General features: G+C 37.3%; 1 protein-coding gene across 10 annotated transcripts in view; it reads left to right on the top strand.

The window, feature by feature from the left end:
- LOC135227047 (serine/threonine-protein kinase 3-like) overlaps positions 1 to 21731 on the top strand; it is a 164693-nt gene that overhangs the window by 74408 nt on the left and 68554 nt on the right. For 7 of the 10 annotated variants that reach the window (XM_064266850.1, XM_064266845.1, XM_064266852.1 and 4 more), the window contains exons 2-3: positions 8506 to 9237; positions 13419 to 13460. The exons of 1 other annotated variant lie outside the window; for it this stretch is intronic. In XM_064266850.1, the coding sequence (XP_064122920.1) occupies positions 9092 to 9237; positions 13419 to 13460 (188 nt within the window). In that variant the 5' untranslated portion in view covers positions 8506 to 9091. The remainder of the gene's footprint in view (positions 1 to 8505; positions 9238 to 13418; positions 13461 to 21731) is intronic. 2 more of the 10 variants (XM_064266848.1, XM_064266847.1) reach the window with 2 other exon arrangements.

Genomic DNA, 21731 nt, shown 5'->3' with positions numbered 1-21731 from the left:
CTGGATGGGGACTTTGTTTGCTCTTGTTTACCCTTTAGGTCGTGCTTGGACAGACACATGCTTGTACGCATGTATTTGTTAACTGTCGTATATGTAAATAGATATATATTCATACATGTGGAATACTTGGAATAAGTCACGATGGCGTGGTTTACTCCATACTTCTGATTAGGGCCCGTGTTATAATTTTTAGATTTTCAGTTGAGAATATGCTTTAATAAAAAGAATAACCTTTATTTATTTATTATGTATTTATTTATTTATTTATATTTAATCATTTATTTATTTATTTATTTATTTATTTATTTATTTATTTATTTATTTATTTATTTATTATTGTGTTCACTGGCGTGTTGACATTTTAATGTGATTCTACATTTGCATAAAACTATAAATACTTTTCTTGAATCCCTTGATCAAAATAATGCAATAGGCCAGAGGTGGTCAAACAGTCGATCGCCGTTCCCCCAGAATCCTTTATGAAATAAGCAAAAAACACAAGCTATATATATATATATGTATATATATATATATATATATATATATCTATATATATATATATATATATATATATATGATATATATATATATATATATATATATATATATATATATATATATATTAAAAAGTAAGTAAGTTAGGCAATTGTACAACGGTTTTATCGTACTATGGCGCTATTTGAATTTTTTCCCACGTAATAATATGTGATTAAGTACTATTGTAGATCATAAAAAAGTTTTAAGTCTTTAGAGTAGATCTCGGAATCCTAAAGTATGGCCACCCCCTGCAATGGATCATCCAGTCTTAAATTTTTATCTTCTTTGAATTTTTGTATGTACACGCACGAGCATAACTAATTATACGTAATGACAATATTGTTGTAAAATGTACAGTAGTTCATTTGATAAAATCACAGTCAGGCACATAGAGCACCCACGTGAAAGAAACCTATCAGCAACTTGAAGAAATAAACATCTGGGTTATTGGATTTTTTTTCCTTACTTCCCAAATCCATGACAAATGAGTATCCTTTATCAGGATGATAAACATATAAGTTTGAACTCAGGAGCAACCCCTTTCATTCCTTTTATTCTACCTCCGTTCATATTCTCTTTCTTCCATCTTAGTTTCCACTCTCTCCTAACAATTGATTCATAGTGCAACTGCGAGGTTTTCCTCCTGTTACAACTTTCAAACCTTTTACTGTCAATTTCCCTTTCAGTGCTGCATGACCTCATAGGTCCCATTGCTTGGCCTTTGGCATAAAGTCTGTATTCCACTTGATTCTATATTAGAACCCACCATGGTCGAAGCGCCTCAGTGGCGTGATCGGTATGGTCTTGACCTGCCACCTCGGTGGCCGCGAGTTCGATTCTTGGGCATTCCATTGAGGCGTTAGAGATGTATGTTTCTAGTGATAACGTTCACTCTCGACGTGGTTCGGAAGTCACGTCAAGCCTTTGGTCCCGTTGCTGAATAACCACTGGTTCCATGCAACGTAAAAACACCGTACAAACAAACCCACCATGGTCGAAGAGATTCGGAAGTGTTGTGTGGATGATGCATCTGTTAGAACCCATCCGGGACCGAGCCACTTCTGAATTGTTATGAGGAATATGCTCATATTAGAACCGATCAAGGATCGAGCCGATTCAGAACTAGAAGTGGATTGTTTTCGATTTTCTAAATCAAATGATAAGAGCATTCATTAGAGAGGGTCGAGCACTCTTGCTCGACCTTTACATCTAAATGCTTCTACGTTTTATTTTACAGTCGTATTTGAAATAAAATTAGCGGTCGGAATTTGGTAGGGTCTCTCTCTCTCTCTCTCTCTCTCTCTCTCTCTCTCTCTCTCTCTCTCTTCTCTCCTTTTGATCAGACATTTTTATTCGTTGTTATTCTCCTTAGTCGTCCTCTCCTTTCCTTTTTCCTCTCTCTTCATCCTCTTCCTCCTCCTCCTTATCATCATCATCAACAGCATCTCTCTCTCTCCCCTCCTCCCCCTCCGCCTCCTCCTCCTCCCCCATCCATCATCATCATCATCATCATCATCTCTCTCCCCCCCTCTCCCCCCCTCTTCTTACTCCCCCTCCCCCTCCCGTCACCGAATTTTAATGTCTGCGGGAGGCTGCGATGGTGTTCTTGTCGGGGACAGAGATTTAAACATGACGTCACCTTCCGGTGTCATGGGGTCTTTCCCTCATGCCCCAGGGTGGGGGTAGAGACGAAAATGGGTGGGGACATATTGAACTTGTCTGTGTGGTTGGGGGGAGGGGGGGGGAGACAGATGAATGTTCCTATAAATCTCCGTCGCTTTCATGGTGCTCCATGTAGATATTGCCGTTAATGTCTTCCTCAAGATTTTAATAATAATAATAATAAATAGTAAATAATATAAATATGTATATGTATATAAATATAAATATTGTATGTATGCAATATGCATTAATTAAATACACACACACACACACACACGTACGTTTAAGTTTCTTTACTGGTTTGAAGGAAAATTAGTATTGACTGTAAAAATTGCGTACTTATTTGTTTATTTTTTCCCCTTTCTTTATGTCTGTTTATATATATATATATATATATATTAATATTATATATAGTTATATATATACCTTGTCGTATTAATCACTTTGTATTACTTCGGGATTTAGAATTCAATAATATTATATTTGTTCTATATAATCTATATTTTTGTATTATATTCTATGTATTTATAATCATTAATAATATATACTTTGTTCGTATTAATCAACTTTGTATATACTTCTGATTTAGAATCATTATATAATAATATATATATAAATATATATATATATATAATATAATATATTATAATATATATATAGTTTGGGGATTGGGAAGGCCGCTTAGAATGATCTGACTGGACCTTAGTAGTTAATTTTTTCGAATGAGTTTTCTAGCCCACCAAATACCGTACTTCAGTGCCCAGGTCTACAGGGGCACAGCAGTTGTTTGAAGAAGGACTCGGAGTCTGTTCCCCTCCGTGGGATCGAATTTCAGTCTTTTGTAACGTGAGGACAGGTCGGAGACGTAATGGGTGTGAAGTCATGGAGAAAACTCGAGGGGGAATTTAGTTCATGTGCTTATTTCCTGTTTTCTCTGGATGGGTCTTGGGCTGTACAGTGTCTTACGGTTGTATAATTTTTATTTTGAGTAAACGGGTATCGATTAAACCATGATGTATAGAAGGATTTATATTATAATTGTTTGGTGATAATGATGCGTGACCATGGCCTAAGATTATCAGAATATGGTAGGTCCCTCTTTTGCATCCCTTACCATTTTAAAACATAATATACCAGCATACGAGTATGCCAGCGTTTCATCAAGGTGAGAGAAATTCCTCTCTCTCTCTCTCTCTCTCTCTCTCTCTCTCTCTCTCTCTCTCTCTCAGGCATAAGGTGGTCATATACCGATGTTGGTCGACGGGTCTCTCTCTCTCTCTCTCTCTCTCTCTCTCTCTCTCTCTCTCTCTCTCTCTCTCTCTCGTCCCCTTACAAACTTCACGGTCCAGCCGGTCATAAATTGTGGAAAAGAAGGGTGGATGTAAGGGAAGGTATTGATTCCGAGGTCAGAAGGTCATAGAGGATTAAGGAAAAGTGGAATTAGGTCGTGTGCCTTCCTCTCTTCCCCTTCGTCTTTGTCTCGGGATTATTTTCGGAAATTTAAAGAATTCCGAGATTAATTTGGTTCATTTTCGAAAATTTCAAGAATTTCGAGATTAGTAATTTGGTTTATTTCCGGAAATTTCAAGAATTTCGAGATTATTAATTTGGTTTGTTTTCGGAAATTTAAAGACTTCATGATTAATATTTTGGTTTGGTTAAAAACATGAAAGAATTTGAGATTATTTTTTTCGAAATTGACAGTATTTGGGACTTATTTTGGTTTGTTTGAAGAAATTTAAAGAATTTACAGATTATTGATTTGGTTTATTTCTGGAAATGTAAAAAGCTGTAAGAATTTGGAATTATTATTTTGTTTTTGTTTTTGTTTACGAAAAATTACAGAATTTGGGATTATTTTGGTTTATTTCTCAATTTTATAGAATTTGGGATTATTATTTTGATTTGTTTTCGAAATTTACTCATTTTGGAGTTATTTTGCTTTGTTTTAAGAAATTTTAAGAATTTTGAGATTGTCAATCTGGTTTATTTTCGAAAATTTAAAGATGAATTATTAATAATTTGCTTTATTTTGTAAATTTAAAGAGTTTTGTGTTAATATTTTGATTTCGAAGATTTTAAGAATTGTGATTAATATTAATTTGGTATATTTTCGAAAATTTAAAGATTTTTTTAGTGAATATTTTGGTTTATTTTGGTAAATGTAAAGGAATGGGATTATTTGGTTTATTTTCGAAAATCTAAAGAATTTGGGATTATTTGGTTTATTTTCGAAAATTTAAAGAATTGGTTATTATTAATTTGGTTTATTTTCGAAGATTAAATGAATTTGTATTTACTATTTTGGTTTATTTTCGAAAATTACAAAAGATCGTGTTAAAAATTTAGGTTTATTTTCGAAAATTGAAAGAAATTTCTCTTATTATTTTGTTTACACACAGGTACATACAACGATATTGGGATATTAGGTTTATTTTAGAAAATTTAAAGTAATTATGATTATTAGTTTTTGCTTATTTTCGGAAATTTTAAGAATTATGGATACGTAATTCGGTTTGTTTTTAAAATATAAAGAATTTGAGATTGTTATTTTGTTTATTATACATAATTATAGGCAGTGATATTGATAAGAGTGCATTTATTTGCGTTTGCAATATATAAATTATTTATTATATATATATATATATATATATATATATATATATATATATATATATAATATATATATATATATATATATATATAAAGCAGGATTTTATTTAGACAGGGTGGCATCGTCCAGTAGCTGTGAAGATACCATCGTGTTTAAAGGAGGTCCTGTTAGTAATTGTATTAATGCACAAAACAACTCTGTAGCTGTGTGTGTGTGTGTGTGTGTGTGTGTGTGTGTGTAAGAGAGAGAGATATAGAGAGAGGGAGAGAAGGTGGGTAGCATACCAATTTGCATGACAATGAAAAGGGCGTCATCTTGCATTCACTTTTGAATGGCAACCTTCCCCCCCGCCCCCTCGCAGACCGAACGCTAAACACCCAATGTAATTTCTTGGCAGCGATTGGGAAAAGACTTTCGTCCTTTTCTCTGCTAATCCTTCCTCCTTATTCGGCTGCTAATCCCTCGTGTATTATATACCAAACACTAGTCAGGAAACCCCTCCCCCCAAGAGACAGTAGATCATGCACAAACGTTGTGTGGTGATCTGCGGAAGCCGCTGAATCTCACGTTTTTCTTTTGTGTTTTTGTTCTTGTTTTTGTGCTTCTCTATACCTGGTCGCGTGACATGGCGTACGATGACTGCTGCGAAGAATTTCGTTCTGTTCGTCCTTCCGTCTGTTTGTTGTTTCACCTCCTTATAATATATATATATATGATATATATATATATGATAGTATATATATATAGTTATAGTGATACACTCATAACATACATAACACATTATATATATATAATATTAATATAGGAGGATATCATATATAAATATTAAATTTATATATATATTATATATATATATAGATATATATATATCTTATCTCTTACTATAGTAGATATATATATATATATATTATAATCTAATATGATATATAATAATATATATATATATAATTATATATATATATATATAATATATATATATTCATATATATATATATAATAATATATATATATCTACATATATATACATACATATATATATATATATTATATATATATATATATATATATATATATATAATATATATACACACATATATATATATATAAAATACATATAATGAATGGCATTAGCTGTAATTTACGAATTATGAAATTGGAAGTATATAAAAAAACAAAGCAAAAAAAATCAAAACATTTCGGATGAATAGAGTTGAAGTAAACACACACACACACACACCTGCGAAGTTTTCAAGTTCGCAAATATCAAGCCAAAAGCATCGTGTATTGTGGGATTCACTCTACAGTGAGAAAAACTGACAACCTAAGGAAATTATAAATGTTGAAGTGCATCTGCCCTGGACGGGACCATTTCTAAACGAGAATTCCCTTGGGGTGTCATTTATTCTCACTGTGCATTCAACCAAACTTCAAAACTGCAGCGATCAGTAAGCGTGCGCATCACCAGGGAGGCATCTCTGCCAGGAATCTGAAGAAGGCGTCTCCCTCTGGCGCGGTGCCCTATTGTCAAGGTCACCAGGGAGGTCCAAAGACCTTCAAACCTTGATCTCCTATATTAGATTCACATCGACCGTGCATTTGATGTCTAGGCCAGTCCCTTACGACGCTCCTGATTGGCTCTTGATAAGCCAATCACAGGGCTGGAAACGCTCAGAGTCTCTCGAGAGAGTTCACATAGGCAGGATGCATCTGCCTCCGCTCTTGAGGGATACGTCTTTTAAAAATATCCCCCAGGAGACGTACACACACATCCTGCCTATGTGAACTCTCGAGAGAGACTGAGAGTTTCCAGCCCTGTGATTGGCTTATCAACAGCCAATCAGGACCGTCGTAAGGGACTGGCCTAGACATCAAATGTACGGTTGATGTGAATCTACTAACCCTGGTTGAAGGCATCGGATTCGTTTTTCTATTTGGAATGATTGCAACTCATTTTTTTTTGAACATCCTGAATATACAAACAACTTCAAAGGTCGGGTGCGTTTTATCAGGTGCTTCAATGCTGCCTTAAGCGACGACGATCTCTCTCTTTCTGGCTTTAGTAATCTATTAATAGTTCAGCCACAAGGAGTGGCTCTTGAAAGCGTCTATTTTCGATTTTTTTTCTTAAAGCTCATCTAGTCTTCATTTTAAACATCATCAGTGCACTTCACGCGGTGCAGTGTAAGCAACACTTAAGGTTCTTTGCTACGTCCTTCGCCCCCTAGCTGCAACCGCTTTCTTTCCTTTTACTGTGCCTCCGTTTATATTATCTTCCTTCCATTTTACTTTCCACCCTTTCCTAAGACTACATTCTATATTCTATTAATTTATATTAACCATTTTAAATTTTGTAAGCTGATAACTTTCCCGGCCTTTTCCTTTTAGTTATTCTGTCATTTTGAATAATAGTAATAAAAGTAGTAAAAGTAATAATAATAATAATAATAATAATAATAATAATAATATAATAATTGATATAGCTTGAGCAACAGAGAAATGTATGGGTGCCGTTTTTTCTCTCTCTCTGGAAAGCGAATATATACCTGTTGCTTCTTTCATTCAGTATTGATCTTGGTGTTTGGTGCTGGGAAAATAAGGAAGAAAGTTTTCCAAGCCCCTTAGTCTTTGCGGTTAAGTCTCTCTCTCTTCTCTCTCTCTCTCTCTCTCTTCTCCTCTCTCTCTCTCGTCAGTTGAGAGGCTTTTGATCTTGCGCTGATGATAAACGAAAGTGGGTACGAATGTATGCGTGCATGTATGCATATATATATATATATATATATATATATATATATATATATATATAGTATGTGTGTGCGTTAGTTATTATAGATGGTTAGATATTGATAATATAAAGGAGCATAAACATTAAAAAAAACAAATGACCAGGTCAGAGAGAGAGAGAGAGAGAGAGAGAGAGAGAGAGAGAGAGAGAGAGAGAGAGAGAGAGGCCAATAATTGTTAATATAATATTCAAAACAAAATATAAAAACACTTCTCGTAGAACTTTCTGTATCCCACCAGTCATTTGTAGAAGATAACATGAGTATATTTGATTAGCATCATCATCTCTCGACTGAAGCCTGATAAAACCACTTGGCGATAAAAGCGTCAGCATTGGTCAGCACGTGATGTGTAACTTTTATGTGCCGGGGAACCGAAGCAAATGCGACTGAATATAATTATTATTACTAAATAAATTAATATGTGAAAGAAAGGTTTATGATCTTAAGTAAAAAATGCGCTGAAGCTTCTTCGGCGCAATCTAGCTTTCTGTACAGCGTATAATGCTGCAATGGCGTGGTGACCTGTTTTGTTGCGGTGGTAGACGCACGATCACGGCTAACTTTAACCTTGAATAAAATGAAAAACACTGAGGCTAGAGGGCTGCAATTGGGTATGTTTGATGATTGAAGGGTGGATGATCACCATGCCAATTTGCAGCCCTCTAGCCTCAGTAGTTTTGAAGAACTGAGGGGGGACAGATAAAACCATCTGTAGCTTTGTTTTAAACATCGGGATCGTATGGAAACATAAATGGCAGAGGATGGAGACTCAGAATTATTCACTTAATGTGTAAGTTGAGTGCGTGTGTGTTGTAAGACTACATATTTAAGCACAGGGTGTACATACTCTCTTTTTCATGTGTTTTTACCAGAGTTCACAGACAGCATTATTTATTTTTCTTGGTGTAGAGTGAATTTGACAGTTGCATCACATTAGAAACGTGATTCAGACCGGTGGAGTCTTTGGCGCTGCTTCTAATTGAAATGTATAGACTGAAATCCTTTGATTCTGCCCTCTTGAGATCCAAGAGGACGCTCCAAGAGTTTACCGGAAGATAAGCGTATATAGAGACAAGAACTCTTGCTGAGCAGGGACACTTGATTGTGCCATTTAGCCGAGCTAGGTGCTTTCCATTTCAAGAAATGGAATGGTGAGGATTGGTGAATGAAACTGAACTCTGAAACTTTAAGGTTAATCAAGGAACATATTTTGTCTTTGTCGCATCACCTGTTAGTGAGTGAGTTTCCTTTCTAAAGAACCAACCCTACAGTGAATCGTGATTTTGGTGAATTTGACCTCGGGTGAATTTTGGTGAATTTGACCTTGGGTGACCCGGGTGACCCAGATTTATAATTGAAGGCGAATCTGGAAAGATATTTTTACATTTTATTTTTTTGGGGGGGAATTATCGCCAAGTTGTCCATTCCTTTCTGTGAACTTGGCCTTTGGTGACCTCGACCCCTGGCGACCCCTTTTGAAGGGGGGCATGTGAAGATGATGGAGAGTCTGGAATTCCGGGAGAGGCTGCTCTACCCGGGCATCACCCCCACCATCCACTGCAACACTTGCAAACCCAACAGGAGGAGGTCAAGAACCCTCTCCAGTTCCCTCAGTAGCAATGGCATGGCCTCCGATAGTGGGTGAGTATTCCTGTTATGAGTAATAACCTGAGAACATTGGTGTGTTAAAGCCCCATTATGAGTCATTTTCTGGTATCCGAAAATGGGTCAGTATTTATGATTCGGTCCTATCAACAGCAATGACTTGAGAATGTGGAGATCTTAGGTCAGGTCATAAATAATTGTTTGGTGCTCGAAAAGGAACATGTATTCTGGTTCTGCCCCACCGATGAATAGAAATGAGAAAATGTCATTGTAACTCTGTTATGACAAATGAATATTATAACAAGTGGAAGTGAGTATTTTGTTCAAGTCTGTTCTTCAGTAATGACTGACAAAATGGGCAGAGTAGTTTACAGGTTTGGTGAAGAAGGGTATAATAAACGGTAATTGTAAGTATTTTTTTTAAAAATTTATATCATAAACGGTAATTTTATTTAATTTTTTTATATTATTGCTTTGGCGCTGAACAGGTAAGAATTTTTATTCGTTCACAGAAGAATTTCTGAAGGTGTTTGAACAAATTAAGTATATAGGTTTTATATGTCGATTATAAGTGTTAAAATAGTAAACAAGTATTTTTTTAAATAATAATTTGGTTTCTGTTGACAAGACTGTGTCTTATTTTAAAAGTGATAGGCTTCGTGTGGCAATAGTACGTATTATGTCTGTCTTATGAAAGCTGTAGGTTTAGACTGACAAGAAATTTGTGAAACATCAATATCAAAGTAACGGAAACGGATAATTTCAGTTAATTTTCTGATAAGTTGCAGTTTCATGACTTGTGACATTTGCAAAAATTAAAGATTTGATTTTTTTATATATATATTAAGACGTAATTTTAGCTTCAAAGACAAAGAAGATCTGGATAATTTTATATGAGTGTATTTTGAAGTGTCTTTGGGTTTTTATGAACATTTAAAATGTTATTTTAAAAACGGATTTCTAGTGTTAATTACAAACACACACACACACTATCTTGGCCTTTTTTTTGAGTTATTGCAAGGCTAGTCATATAGTGTTGATAGCAATGGCTCACTTTACTAATTATGAGAAAAATAACTATGGGCTGTAACAGAATACTTAAGAAAATAACAAAACGTGCTTTATTAATCACACATACAGGACGACAACGGTTCACTGTTATTTAAGACTTCAAATAATAACAAAAGAATGCTACAGTATATTCTTAATAAATCATACATTTTCTAGAATCTTTGACAATAAATCTCATTACACCTGTCATGACAGCAATGATGAGATAGAGCACTGCAAGTTGAACTGCATATAATGTAAGTAACTGAGATAGTGAGGAACAATAATTATGAGGAAAATGAAAGTCTTCTGTGATCATCACAGCAGTAAACATAAGAAATAAGTATTGCAATTCCGTAGGGGGTTATTGCCATCAGCGCGCCTCATGCGGTGCTCTGGAGGCTTTACTTAGGCTCTTTGCAGAGTTCCTTTGGCCCCCAGAAGGAATCCCTCTCATTCCTTGTACTGTATCTGCGTTCCTATTCTCTTCCTTCCGTCTGACTTTTCCACCCTTTCCTTGCAATTGATTCATAGTGTAACTGCGAAGTTTTCCTCCTGTTACACCTTCCAAACCTTTTTACTGTCAGTTTCCGATTCATCGCTGGATGACCTCATAGGTACCAGCACATGGCCTTTGGCCTCGATTCTATATTCTATAATTATAATGAAAGGAAAAAAGAAAAAACATTCTCCGGTAATCATGACAGTTAAAGGAAAGGAATACTCCAGTTGAGTCGTTCCTGAAAAAAAGTTAAGTATATGTTAGTTTTACCAGACCACTGAGCTGATGAACAGCTCTCCTCGGGTTGGCCCGAAGGATTAGATATTTTTACGTGGCTAGGAACCAGTTGGTTACCTAGCAACGGGACCCACAACTTATTGTGGGATCCGAACCACATTACATCGAGAAATGAATTTCTATCGCCAGAAATAAATTCCTCTGGTTCCGCGTTGGCCGAGCCGAGAATCGAACTTCGGACCACCGGATTGGTAGCCGAGCGCGAAATCCACTAGTAAAGCGGGGAACCAGTAGGTCCTGAAAAAACCAATGGGATCCATTAATATAATAATATGACAAGATCATAGACTACTTCTCTTGGTTCTTCATCTCTCAAGTAGGCGATTTGTCGCCACAGAACTCCACCACTGATTAGAGCGCATCCGGTGTTATCTCTAGCGGTGATTAGACAGGCTTAGCTGGTGAAACTTTTGACGCCGAAATAATGAGTCTCTCTCTCTCTCTCTCTCTCTCTCTCTCTCTCTCTCTCTCTCTCTCTCTCTCTCTCGTGAAAAGTTCCTCAAGTGGCCATTTCAACAGCTGAACTTGTGAAAAGTAACCACTGCCAGCCACTTCAAGAGAAGATTAGATAAAGGCGATTGGAGCACTTATGGCTTATTTATTTATTTATTTATTTTTTTAAAGTAGTCTCAAGAAATGGCCTAATATAAGTTTTCAAAGAACCTCTTTCCATGTAACTCCCTGGGTGAGCATTTGTTGTTTGTATGCATATATATATATATATATATATATATATATATATATATATATATATATATATATATATATATTGTTGTTAGTATTTTTTATACATGCGTATATACACAAAATATATATATTATAAATTTGTGTGTGCGCGCGCACTTTCGTACATACGTACAATATAATAACTGCTTATGAGTAATTAAGGAAGGAAATTTCAGAAAAATGTACTGAGCATAGTGAGCCCAAGACCGTGTAATCAAGAACAACCTACATTGGCACGAGTCCCCCTCTGTCTCCCGAACTTTTTTCATGTTTACATCTAAATATAATACCAGAGACAGCAAACCCTTCCCCCCTTAAAACACACACACATGCATCTCGAACATTCCTCCCCCAAGGTTACCCCGGTGTCAACTGCAGTGCTCAAATTTGTCTGGCGAGAGGTTGCTTTGTGTCGATCGATGATATTGATTTGACGTTTTCTCCCCGTAGGCTGGAGTGCCGTCAGTGCACCTCACGCTGTGCACTGTAGGCACTACGTAAGGTTCTTTGCAACGTCCATTCAGCACCCAGCTGCCACACCTTTTATTCACTTTACTGTACCTCCGTTCAAATTCTCCTTTTCCTCCATCTCATTATCCACCCTCCTCTAATATAAGCGCCTCAGCGGCGTGGTTGGTATGGTATTAGCGTCTCACCTCGGTGGTCGCGGGTTCGATTCTCGGCCATTCCATTGAGGAGTGAGAGATGTGTATTTCTGGTGATAGAAGTTCACTCTCGACGTGGTTCGGAAGTCACGTAAAGCCGTTGGTCCCGTTGCTGAATAACCCCTGGTTCCATGCAACGTAAAGGCACCATACAAACCAAACCAAACCCTCCTCTAATAGTTGCTTCGTAGTGTAACAGGGAAGGTCTCCTCCTGTTGTTACACCTTCCAAACCTCCTGTGCTCTTTCGACCTTATATTCCTCTCCTATCCTATCTTCGTTTTCTATCTCCCGTTTTCTATCTCCCGAGTCGATGCTTGAGGCGGACGTTATGCCTCTCCGGTTTCTTTTGGACGCCGTCAAAAAGGACGGTCCTAGCAAGGCCTAGACGCTAGAGTCTAGCTAGACCTTGGGTCATAGTGAGAGAGGCCGAGTCCTGAAAGCGCCGTCCCGAATCAAATCGGAATCCTTGGGACGTGAAGTACCGTTCTTGAAGCTCAGGCTTGGAAGCTTGCTTTCTGCATATACGTACATAAGGGCCAGTGGTTCTAACGATATTACGAAGGGCCAGTGTTCTAATGATATTAAAAAGGGCCAGTGGTTCTAACGATATTACGAAGGGCCAGTGGTTCTAACGATTTTACAAAGGGTCTGTGGTTCTAATATTAAAGGGGCCAGTGGTTGTAATGATATTAAAAGGGCCAGTGGTTCTAATATTAAAGGGGCCAGTGGTTGTAATGATATTAAAAGGGCCAGTGGTTTTCTAACTATATTACAACATTACACTTGTAAAATATATGGATACACATTACATTTATGAGTTATGTTGTTGTTATTACTATTAATTTTAAAAAATCAGGGATTATTTGAAGTGTTCATGTTGAAACGTGCAAGAGTTCATTTGTTTTTATGTGTATTGCTATGATTACATTTGTTGTGATCATCATTTAATGGATTGTCTTTTTCTTGCCCTTTCAGCGAGTCGCACAATAAACACAGCGAAGAGCAGAATGAGAATGGGTAAGTTTCCCCTCCTGGTTCTAATTTTGCTATGACACGACCACCATTGAATTGAGATCATTCATATAAATAATTATATTCAGGGAGATCAAAGGTAGGGGTTGCGAGGAGGTGTGAGAGTCACACTGATTCCTATACTGTTTATGAAAGCACTGAAGCATAGAATAGGATTTTGGTCTTTGCAGGATTTAATGACTGAGGATGGATGCAGTTTCATTTATGTTTCAAAGGGACCCCTCACTGCAACTCCTTTCGTTCCTTTTCCTGTATCCCCCTTCATATTCTCGTTCTTCGATCTTGCTTTCCACCCTCTCCTAACACTTGATTCATAGTGCAACTTCTTTGAGGTTTTCCTCCTTTTACACCTTTGTAACCTTATACTATCAATTTCCGTGCCAGCGCTGAATGACTTCATAGGTCCCAGGGCTTGGCCTTTGGCATAAATTCTATATTCAATCAATTCAATCAATCAAAGGACTGGGCATTGCATGTCTTGATTTGCCCCAGGGCCTGGCGCCAATTGGATGAGCGAAGGGAGAGAAAAAGGGGATCCTTTAGCTTTGGAATTGTTCAAAATGACTTCTTTGTCGGAAGGGGAATGAAAGGAAACAGAAAATGAAATAGTTAAGGCTAGGGACCAAACTGAATCAGGAACGATATGACCACCATACAGCCATGAAAAAGTTAACAAAAGTAGATAGGACTTCTTACATTTCATAGCATCTATAGTCTTTTGTAGTATTTCAGTAAGATCATTTTTTAAACGACCCATTATCCAAATTGTGACCAGAGATGATTTGGAATATATCATCAAGCGGATAAGGGTTGGATATTGATAAGTAAATAGGGAGAAAGAACTGTATCGTTGACTCGTTGGACCTGGTAGATTATTGGTCTGTGTGCTGGCATTTTGAAAGATGTGATCTCTGCAAAGCAGCTGAAGTATTCAAAATTTTGACTCAGCTGTTTTGGACTATATCGTTTTCAAATAGAATTAAAGGGTTGGACAGTAGTGGAAAAAAAAAAAAAAAAAAAAAAAAAAAAAAAAAAAAAAAAAAAATGGCTGAAAGTATTTTGGAGATACGGAATATGGAGGACTATACTATAGGTGATTCATTTAGTAATACTGCCAAGACAGAAGATGTAGAGGGCTGAGAAATTGAGCGAAGCATACTTAGGAGAGGAGGTCAACTGAAAAGGGTCATTGACGATGTTGGGGAAAGAGGCTACAACTGTAGAGAGCATCAATGGACGTCGGAAAGCGACCAGATGTTGCCCAGTCAACATTAGCAGATGTAGAATGACTAGCTGAAATGCCTGGGGGTTTACAGAGAGGGACTCAAGTCATGGAAAGGAGGCGGATCTCAAGCGTTACAGCAGTTTGTTTAATCGTTTCTAGGAGGAGTCAGGAGGAAATATGATGAAAGGTCACACTTGCAGGATGACAGGACATAAGTCAGAAATAGTCGGTTTAATGTCTAAGTAGAGAATGCTGTAATTTTTCCTTGATTTGAACTGGCCGAAGCATAACTTGTTTCCGTAAGGAAGGCGGAATGGGAGAGTTAAGAATTCCACAAGAATCATTGTTATTGGAATCACCAACAGCAGAGTTAGCTGAAAAGCAGTAGCAGCTACAGAACCACTAGAACTTCTTGCTGGTATAAGGTTAAATATAGTAAGGGTAGAGAGCCAGAAACGACGCACTTGACAATAACAGGATGTTAGGCTTCCTCTAATTTGACGATGAATTTTCATAGAGGAAAACAATGACTTCGAGAAGTTGTAAAGGAAGTGTGAGGAACAGGAGTAGGAGGATCGTCTTGCGATGACTGATGCATACAGACTTAGCAGGAAGAGAGGCGAGCTGTGACTGCTCCACCTCACTCCCTGTTTTGGGTTGCTGAGGTACGACTTTACTACTTGAGTCTTCAAACTTGATTCCCCTTAAGGGGGTAGTGCCTTCTATGCCCCTCACGTACTGCACTGTATGCATTACGTAAGGTTTTTGCAGCGTCCCTTCTGCCCCTAGCCGCAACCTCTTTCATTCCTTTTACTGTGCCACCGTTCATAACCTCTTTTCCATCTTACTTTCCACCCTCACGTAACTAATATTTCAGCTCTGAATGACACCATAGGTCCCACCGCTTGGCCTTCGTCCTAAATTCTATATTCTGTAGTAAAGGATGTTGTAGCAAACGAGAGGTCATAATTTCATCAGCTTGGTGTTGTCAAAGATCCAGGTTGGGAACAAGAACAATAGTCCTTACAATCATTGGCAAAGAAATGTTTGCATGTTTTCCAGTTAGGCGTTTGCAGACATTATTTAAGGTTCTTTGCAGCGTCCCATCGGCCCCTGGCTGTAACCCCTTTCAGTCCTCTTATTGTAGCTCTGCTTATATTCTTTTGCTTCCGCATTACTTTCCACTATTTCCTAACCATCTTTCCATGGTGTAATTGCGCGTTTTTTTACTTCTGTTACACCATTAAAACCTCCTTTGCTCTCACTTCTCCTTCAGCGCCGGATGACCTCATGGGTACCAGCGCTTGGCGTTTGGTCTGAATTTTTTTCGATGAATCTGGAAGGAACTTTGTTTATAAATAGGTTGTTCCATGATGTGGAAACACAAAGTGAGGGCTACGACACACTCCACATTAGTGTTGCTAGAACTGCCACAAGTGTATTGTGAATTACAGGCTTGGACAGGGTAGTAGGGTCATGCGCGTGGGTGGGTGGGGACTTTATAGAATGCGTATCAGTAATGTATTTCAAAGAGTTCATAGTGCTGAAGCTTCTACTGAAGAGAGGGTGGAAGTGGAAAAAGGAAAGAATAAGTTTTGTAGATGAAAACTTAAGTAACTAGAGGGCTTCATTTGAAGTCAAAATGAAAGGAATGAGAGGTGAATAGTGAAATGAAGAAGAAAAAACCTTAATCGACGAGTAATTGTAAGAGAGAGAGAGAGAGAGAGAGAGAGAGAGAGAGAGAGAGAGAGAGATTCACTCACCTTAATTGCGAGGCCAAGACCATCTATTTTCTTGATGCATTTTAATCATGCACTGGATTTCTCAAGGGGGTATTGGACTTGCTGATTTGTTGACGTGCGCATCTGTCACGGAGGTTTTGAGTCTCTCTCTCTCTCTCTCTCTCTCTCTCTCTCTCTCTCTCGTAGAGAGTAGAGAACCGTTTCATCCCTGGACCAAGAAGGGGAAGAAACTGCAAGAGTCTTGTTTCCATTAAGAAAAAATCTAGAAAGCCTCTGTAGTGAGTCCTGTAGCTGGTTGCTAGTTGACTGTGTTAAAAACAGACGTGAGAACTCAACCTTCCGGCCAATGTACTTTTCATAGTATACAGTAAATTGAAATCTGTCCTTTGGCTCTCGTTTAAGATGCCATGATGAAAGAATGGGAAACTTGATTGTGTGTGTGTGTGTGTGTGAGAGAGAGAGAGAGAGAGAGAGAGAGAGAGATTGATTTTGGTGTAGTTTCAGAGTAACGGCCTTTTGTGTGTTGTTTCAGAGTAACGGGCTTTCGTGTGTAGTTTCAGAGTAACGGCCTTTTGTGTGTAGTTTCAGAGTAACGGCCTTTCGTGTGTAGTTTCAGAGTAACAGTCTGTCGTGTGTAGTTTCAGAGTAACGGCCTTTCGTGTGTAGTTTCAGAGTAACGGCCTTTTGTGTGTAGTTTCGGAGTAATGGCTTTTCGTGTGTAGTTTCAGAGTAACAGCCTCTCGTGTGTAGTTTCAGAGTAACGGGCTGTAGTTTGAGTAACGGCTTTTCGTGTGTAGTTTCAGAGTAACAGGCTTTCGTGTGTAGTTTTGAGTAAAACGTTTTTCTTTTTGTGGTAATTTCGACTAACGCTTTTGTGTGTATTTCCGTAACCAGGCTTTTTTGTTGTGTAGTCCAGAGTCGGCCTTTCGTGTGTAATTTCAGAGTAACGGCTTTTCGTGTGTAATTTCAGACTAACGGCTTTTCGTGTGTAATTTCAGACTAACGGCTTTTCGTGTGTAATTTCAGACTAACGGCTTTTTGTGTGTAATTTCAGACTAACGGCTTTTCGTGTGTAATTTCAGAGTAACAGGCTTTTGTGTGTAGTTCCAGAGTAACGGCCTTTCGTGTGTAATTTCAGACTAACGGCTTTTTGTGTGTAATTTCAGACTAACGGCTTTTCGTGTGTAATTTCAGACTAACGGCTTTTCGTGTGTAATTTCAGACTAACGGTTTTTTGTGTGTAATTTCAGACTAACGGCTTTTCATGTGTAATTTCAGAGTAACAGGCTTTTGTGTGTAGTTCCAGAGTAACGGCCTTTCGTGTGTAATTTCAGAGTAACGGCTTTTCGTGTGTAATTTCAGACTAACGGCTTTTCGTGTGTAATTTCAGAGTAACGGCTTTTCGTGTGTAATTTCAGACTAACGGCTTTTCGTGTGTAATTTCAGACTAACGGCTTTTCGTGTGTAATTTCAGACTAACGGCTTTTCGTGTGTAATTTCAGAGTAACTGCCTCTCGTGTGTAGTTTCTGAGTAACGGCCTTTCGTGTGGAATTTCAGAGTAATGGTCTGTCGTGTGTAGTTTCAGAGTAGTGTGTGTGTCTACGTTTTCCTTTCGGAAAAGGGCAGACGCGCCCTCGTTAGTCTGCTTCCTACATATACCGTCCTGCCCGTTCGGTCGGCGGTCATACCTCAGGGGAGATGCTGTATCATAATGAGGTCAGCGTCCTTCCGGCTTGCAGCAGTGTTGAATTAAATAAAGCAGATGTAAAGTCCACTCGTTATTCATATGCTGGGGGAGGCTGTTACCAAAAGGGAAGGCTGCGTTACATGACCGGTAATGATTGGACTATATGTAAAGCGTATATATATATATATTATTCAGGAAATGGTTTAGTATCACAACTAAGAATATTAACGGAAATAGTAGCTGTAACCCCTTTCGTCCCTTTTACTCTACCTCCATTCATATTCTCTTTCATCTTACTTTCCACCCTCTCCTAACAATTGTTTCATAGTGCAACTGCCAGGTTTTCCTCCTGTTACGCCTTTGTAACCTTTCTCTCGGCTTTCCTACCAACGCTGAATGACCTCAGATGTCCCAGCGCTTGTCCTTCGACCTAAATTATATATTCAGTTATATGGATGAACATTGTTGTATTATAAAGAGAGTGTTTGTTGTTGATTCATTAACCTAAGGTCACGCCTAGCTTGGTACAAAGCGTGACAATGTGATGCTTATTGTCGGCGAGGCAAACCACGTTTGTCGGTAGCGAAAGAAGACGCTGGAATTGACACCACGGGCTCTGGAACATAAGATGGAAAGGGGGAAACTATTAAGAAAAAGTGAAAAAGGCGCCAAGGTTTCTTCGGCGCAGTTGGGTTTTCTGTACAGCGTAAGATGCTGTATGAAACTCTCAGCCGGCTGTGATGACCTGTGTTGTTGCGTTGCCAGGCGTATGATCATAACTAACTTTAACCTTTAAAAAAAAACTACTGAGGCTAGAGGGCTGCAATTTGGCTTAGATGATGACTGAAGGGTGGATGGGGTCAACATTCCAATTTGCAGCCTTCTAGCCTCCTTAGTTTTGAAGATCTGAGGGCGGACAGAAAAAGTGCGGACGGACAGACAAAGCCGTCTCGATATTTCTTTTTTTATATACAGAAAACTAGAAAGCGTCGGTCAAATATGGGAAGGATGGAAGTCATTTAAAAAAACTTTCAACAAACCTGTTTTCATCGATGAAATTGCTATTGAAAGTTGAAGAAATAAAGTTTTTCGGGAACATGGTGATAGAATGTTGATGAAGTTAAAGGAAATTAACAAGAATGACGTTTATTTCCGGGTTCATACTGATAGATTTCAGGATGCCAAAACGTGATAGTTTAGGAGACGTTGCGTTTGCAAGAGTAGCACGTATAAGATGGGCCACCTACTATATACACATTAACTTAACGATTTATTTGGAATCGTGAAGCTCATAAAAATATCTGTATTTATTTATCAATACTGATAAGTTATGTCAAACTTCATATCCTAAAACGCACACACACACACATATATGTACTATATTATATATATATATATATATATATATATATATATATATATATATCTATATATTATATATATATATTATATATATGTGTGTGTGTGTGTGTGTGTGTGTGTGTGTGTGTGTGTGTGTGTGTGTGTGTGTGTGTGTATAGAAGCGAATACCACAGGAAAATGATAGTTAGAAATCCAAGCGCTTTCGTCCTTACTAACACATTGTCTTAGTAAAGACGAAAGCGCGTGGATATCCGACTATCATTTTCCTGTGGTATTCGCTTATTTAATGAAGTCACGTGCATCTACTGTGATTTTTAAGCGTTATAATATATATATATATATATATGTATATATATATATATATATATACATATGTATATATATATATATATATATAATATATATATATATATATATATCATATACTATATATATATATATATACACACACACACGCACACACACGACGCGCGCACACACAAACACAAACACACACACACACACACACAAATTATATAAGTTTATATCTGTATATATATATATATATATATATATATATATATATATATATATATATGTGTGTGTGTGTGTGTGTGTGTGTGCGTGTATTTTTTTTTTTTTCTTGTGTTAATTGAATTTTCGTTTATTCTCGCCCGGTCTTCATTGAAATTGCAAGAAATCAAACTCACCACGTTCATTGCATGTGAACTTGCTGCTCCTCTGATGTTAGTGATATGTGGTATTTTAATGAGGTATTTACGTCACAAGTAAGTCATATTTTATTGGTGACGTTGATGAATCTTTCAACCAGTACGATGAGAATTATTAATTATGTAATTCACCACCGCGGCAAAGTTCCAGATGTTCTTTATTCCTCACACCGGTGGACTCTGGAACATTTAGGGGATTGACGCATCTAGATCCCCAGGGGATATCGTGCAATTAGACTCAGGAGTTCAAGGGAAGGTCCAATATATCACTACCTTAATATTATTCTCCTTGCATTTTAATAAATTTTTATCTATTCGTTAATTTATTTGTATTTTAATCTTTGTAATACGTTGGGTCTCTCTTATTTCTGTATTTCCCTGTACCTCGTCTTACGTCTTCGTAATGAGCACCATATTCTTTGGAAGCTTGAATTCAAGTCGATGGCCCCTTTGGTGGGCTTGTTCCATACGAATAGGTTTCGTCATCTGAATAATAATCATCATAACACATGCGTAGCTTACACATTCCATTCAGTAAAAAGTTGCATCCCGGGAGCCGTGTGAAAGTACAAAGTGCCTTGTCAGGTGTTGAAGAAAACAGGTTCTATACACATCATATGGGGGAGCGAAATGCTAAATTCTCGACGATTTAGAGCTCTGTATTTGCGATTGAAATTTTAGACATATTTATTTTATTTTGTTATTTTCCAGTTTCTACTGGATTAATCGAAATATTGTCACATACTGACGAGGTTTTATTGTTAGAATGTGTATGAAATTATTGGAAGTATTTAACTTCTGATATTTTGCCGGCTTTTCGAGCTTCTAGGACCTTGAGTGAATTAGGATTTTAAATAAATTCAACTTATTTATCCAGATTTTTACAATAAACTACTTAAATAATTTTATACATTTACTCTTTTATGTATATAATATATTTGATCGAACGCGGCATTGTCTAGCAGTGTTTTGTTTCCCATAGTGATCTTATAATACTGTTTCAAGAAGAATTTTTTTGCCCATTGTTTTAAGTTTCAAGATATTGTGATCATTGCCTTTGACATTATATCTCCGATTTTAACCGGAACAATTTTTGTACCTCGTGTTTTGTTCATTCACTTTCGCCTTCTGAACTCTGTCGTCTGTTTGTTCATTTGTCCCATTTGTTCTCTTATCTGATTAGATTGCGTTTTTCCTGCCCAGGATACACACTGGCAAAGTTGCGCGGAATTAAAAATAAAAAAGAGAAAAAGATTCGTGTTGACTTGAGAAGTCATTTGATTTTTACCAGAATCTCTTGAGAAGAAATTGTTTACTCGAAAACTTGAGACGTACCAGTATATAGTGAGAAGAAATTTCCCTTTTACTTCCTTCGGTATAGAGATGGGTAAATCAGCTCAAATTTAAATAAAAAAAAAGTTGTTTGTTTTTGGTTAAATCATCTAAATCCACCATCAGAATATGCAACAAATTACCCGTTATATGCCATTGGCATAAAAGTCCTTGTTTCATTTCCCCCCCCCCCCCCC

Source organism: Macrobrachium nipponense, chromosome 15 (assembly GCF_015104395.2).
Source record: "Macrobrachium nipponense isolate FS-2020 chromosome 15, ASM1510439v2, whole genome shotgun sequence".
Classification (NCBI taxonomy): domain Eukaryota; kingdom Metazoa; phylum Arthropoda; class Malacostraca; order Decapoda; family Palaemonidae; genus Macrobrachium; species Macrobrachium nipponense.
Note: the sequence above shows the minus strand (reverse complement) of the source record. Positions and strands in the feature narration are given on the sequence as shown.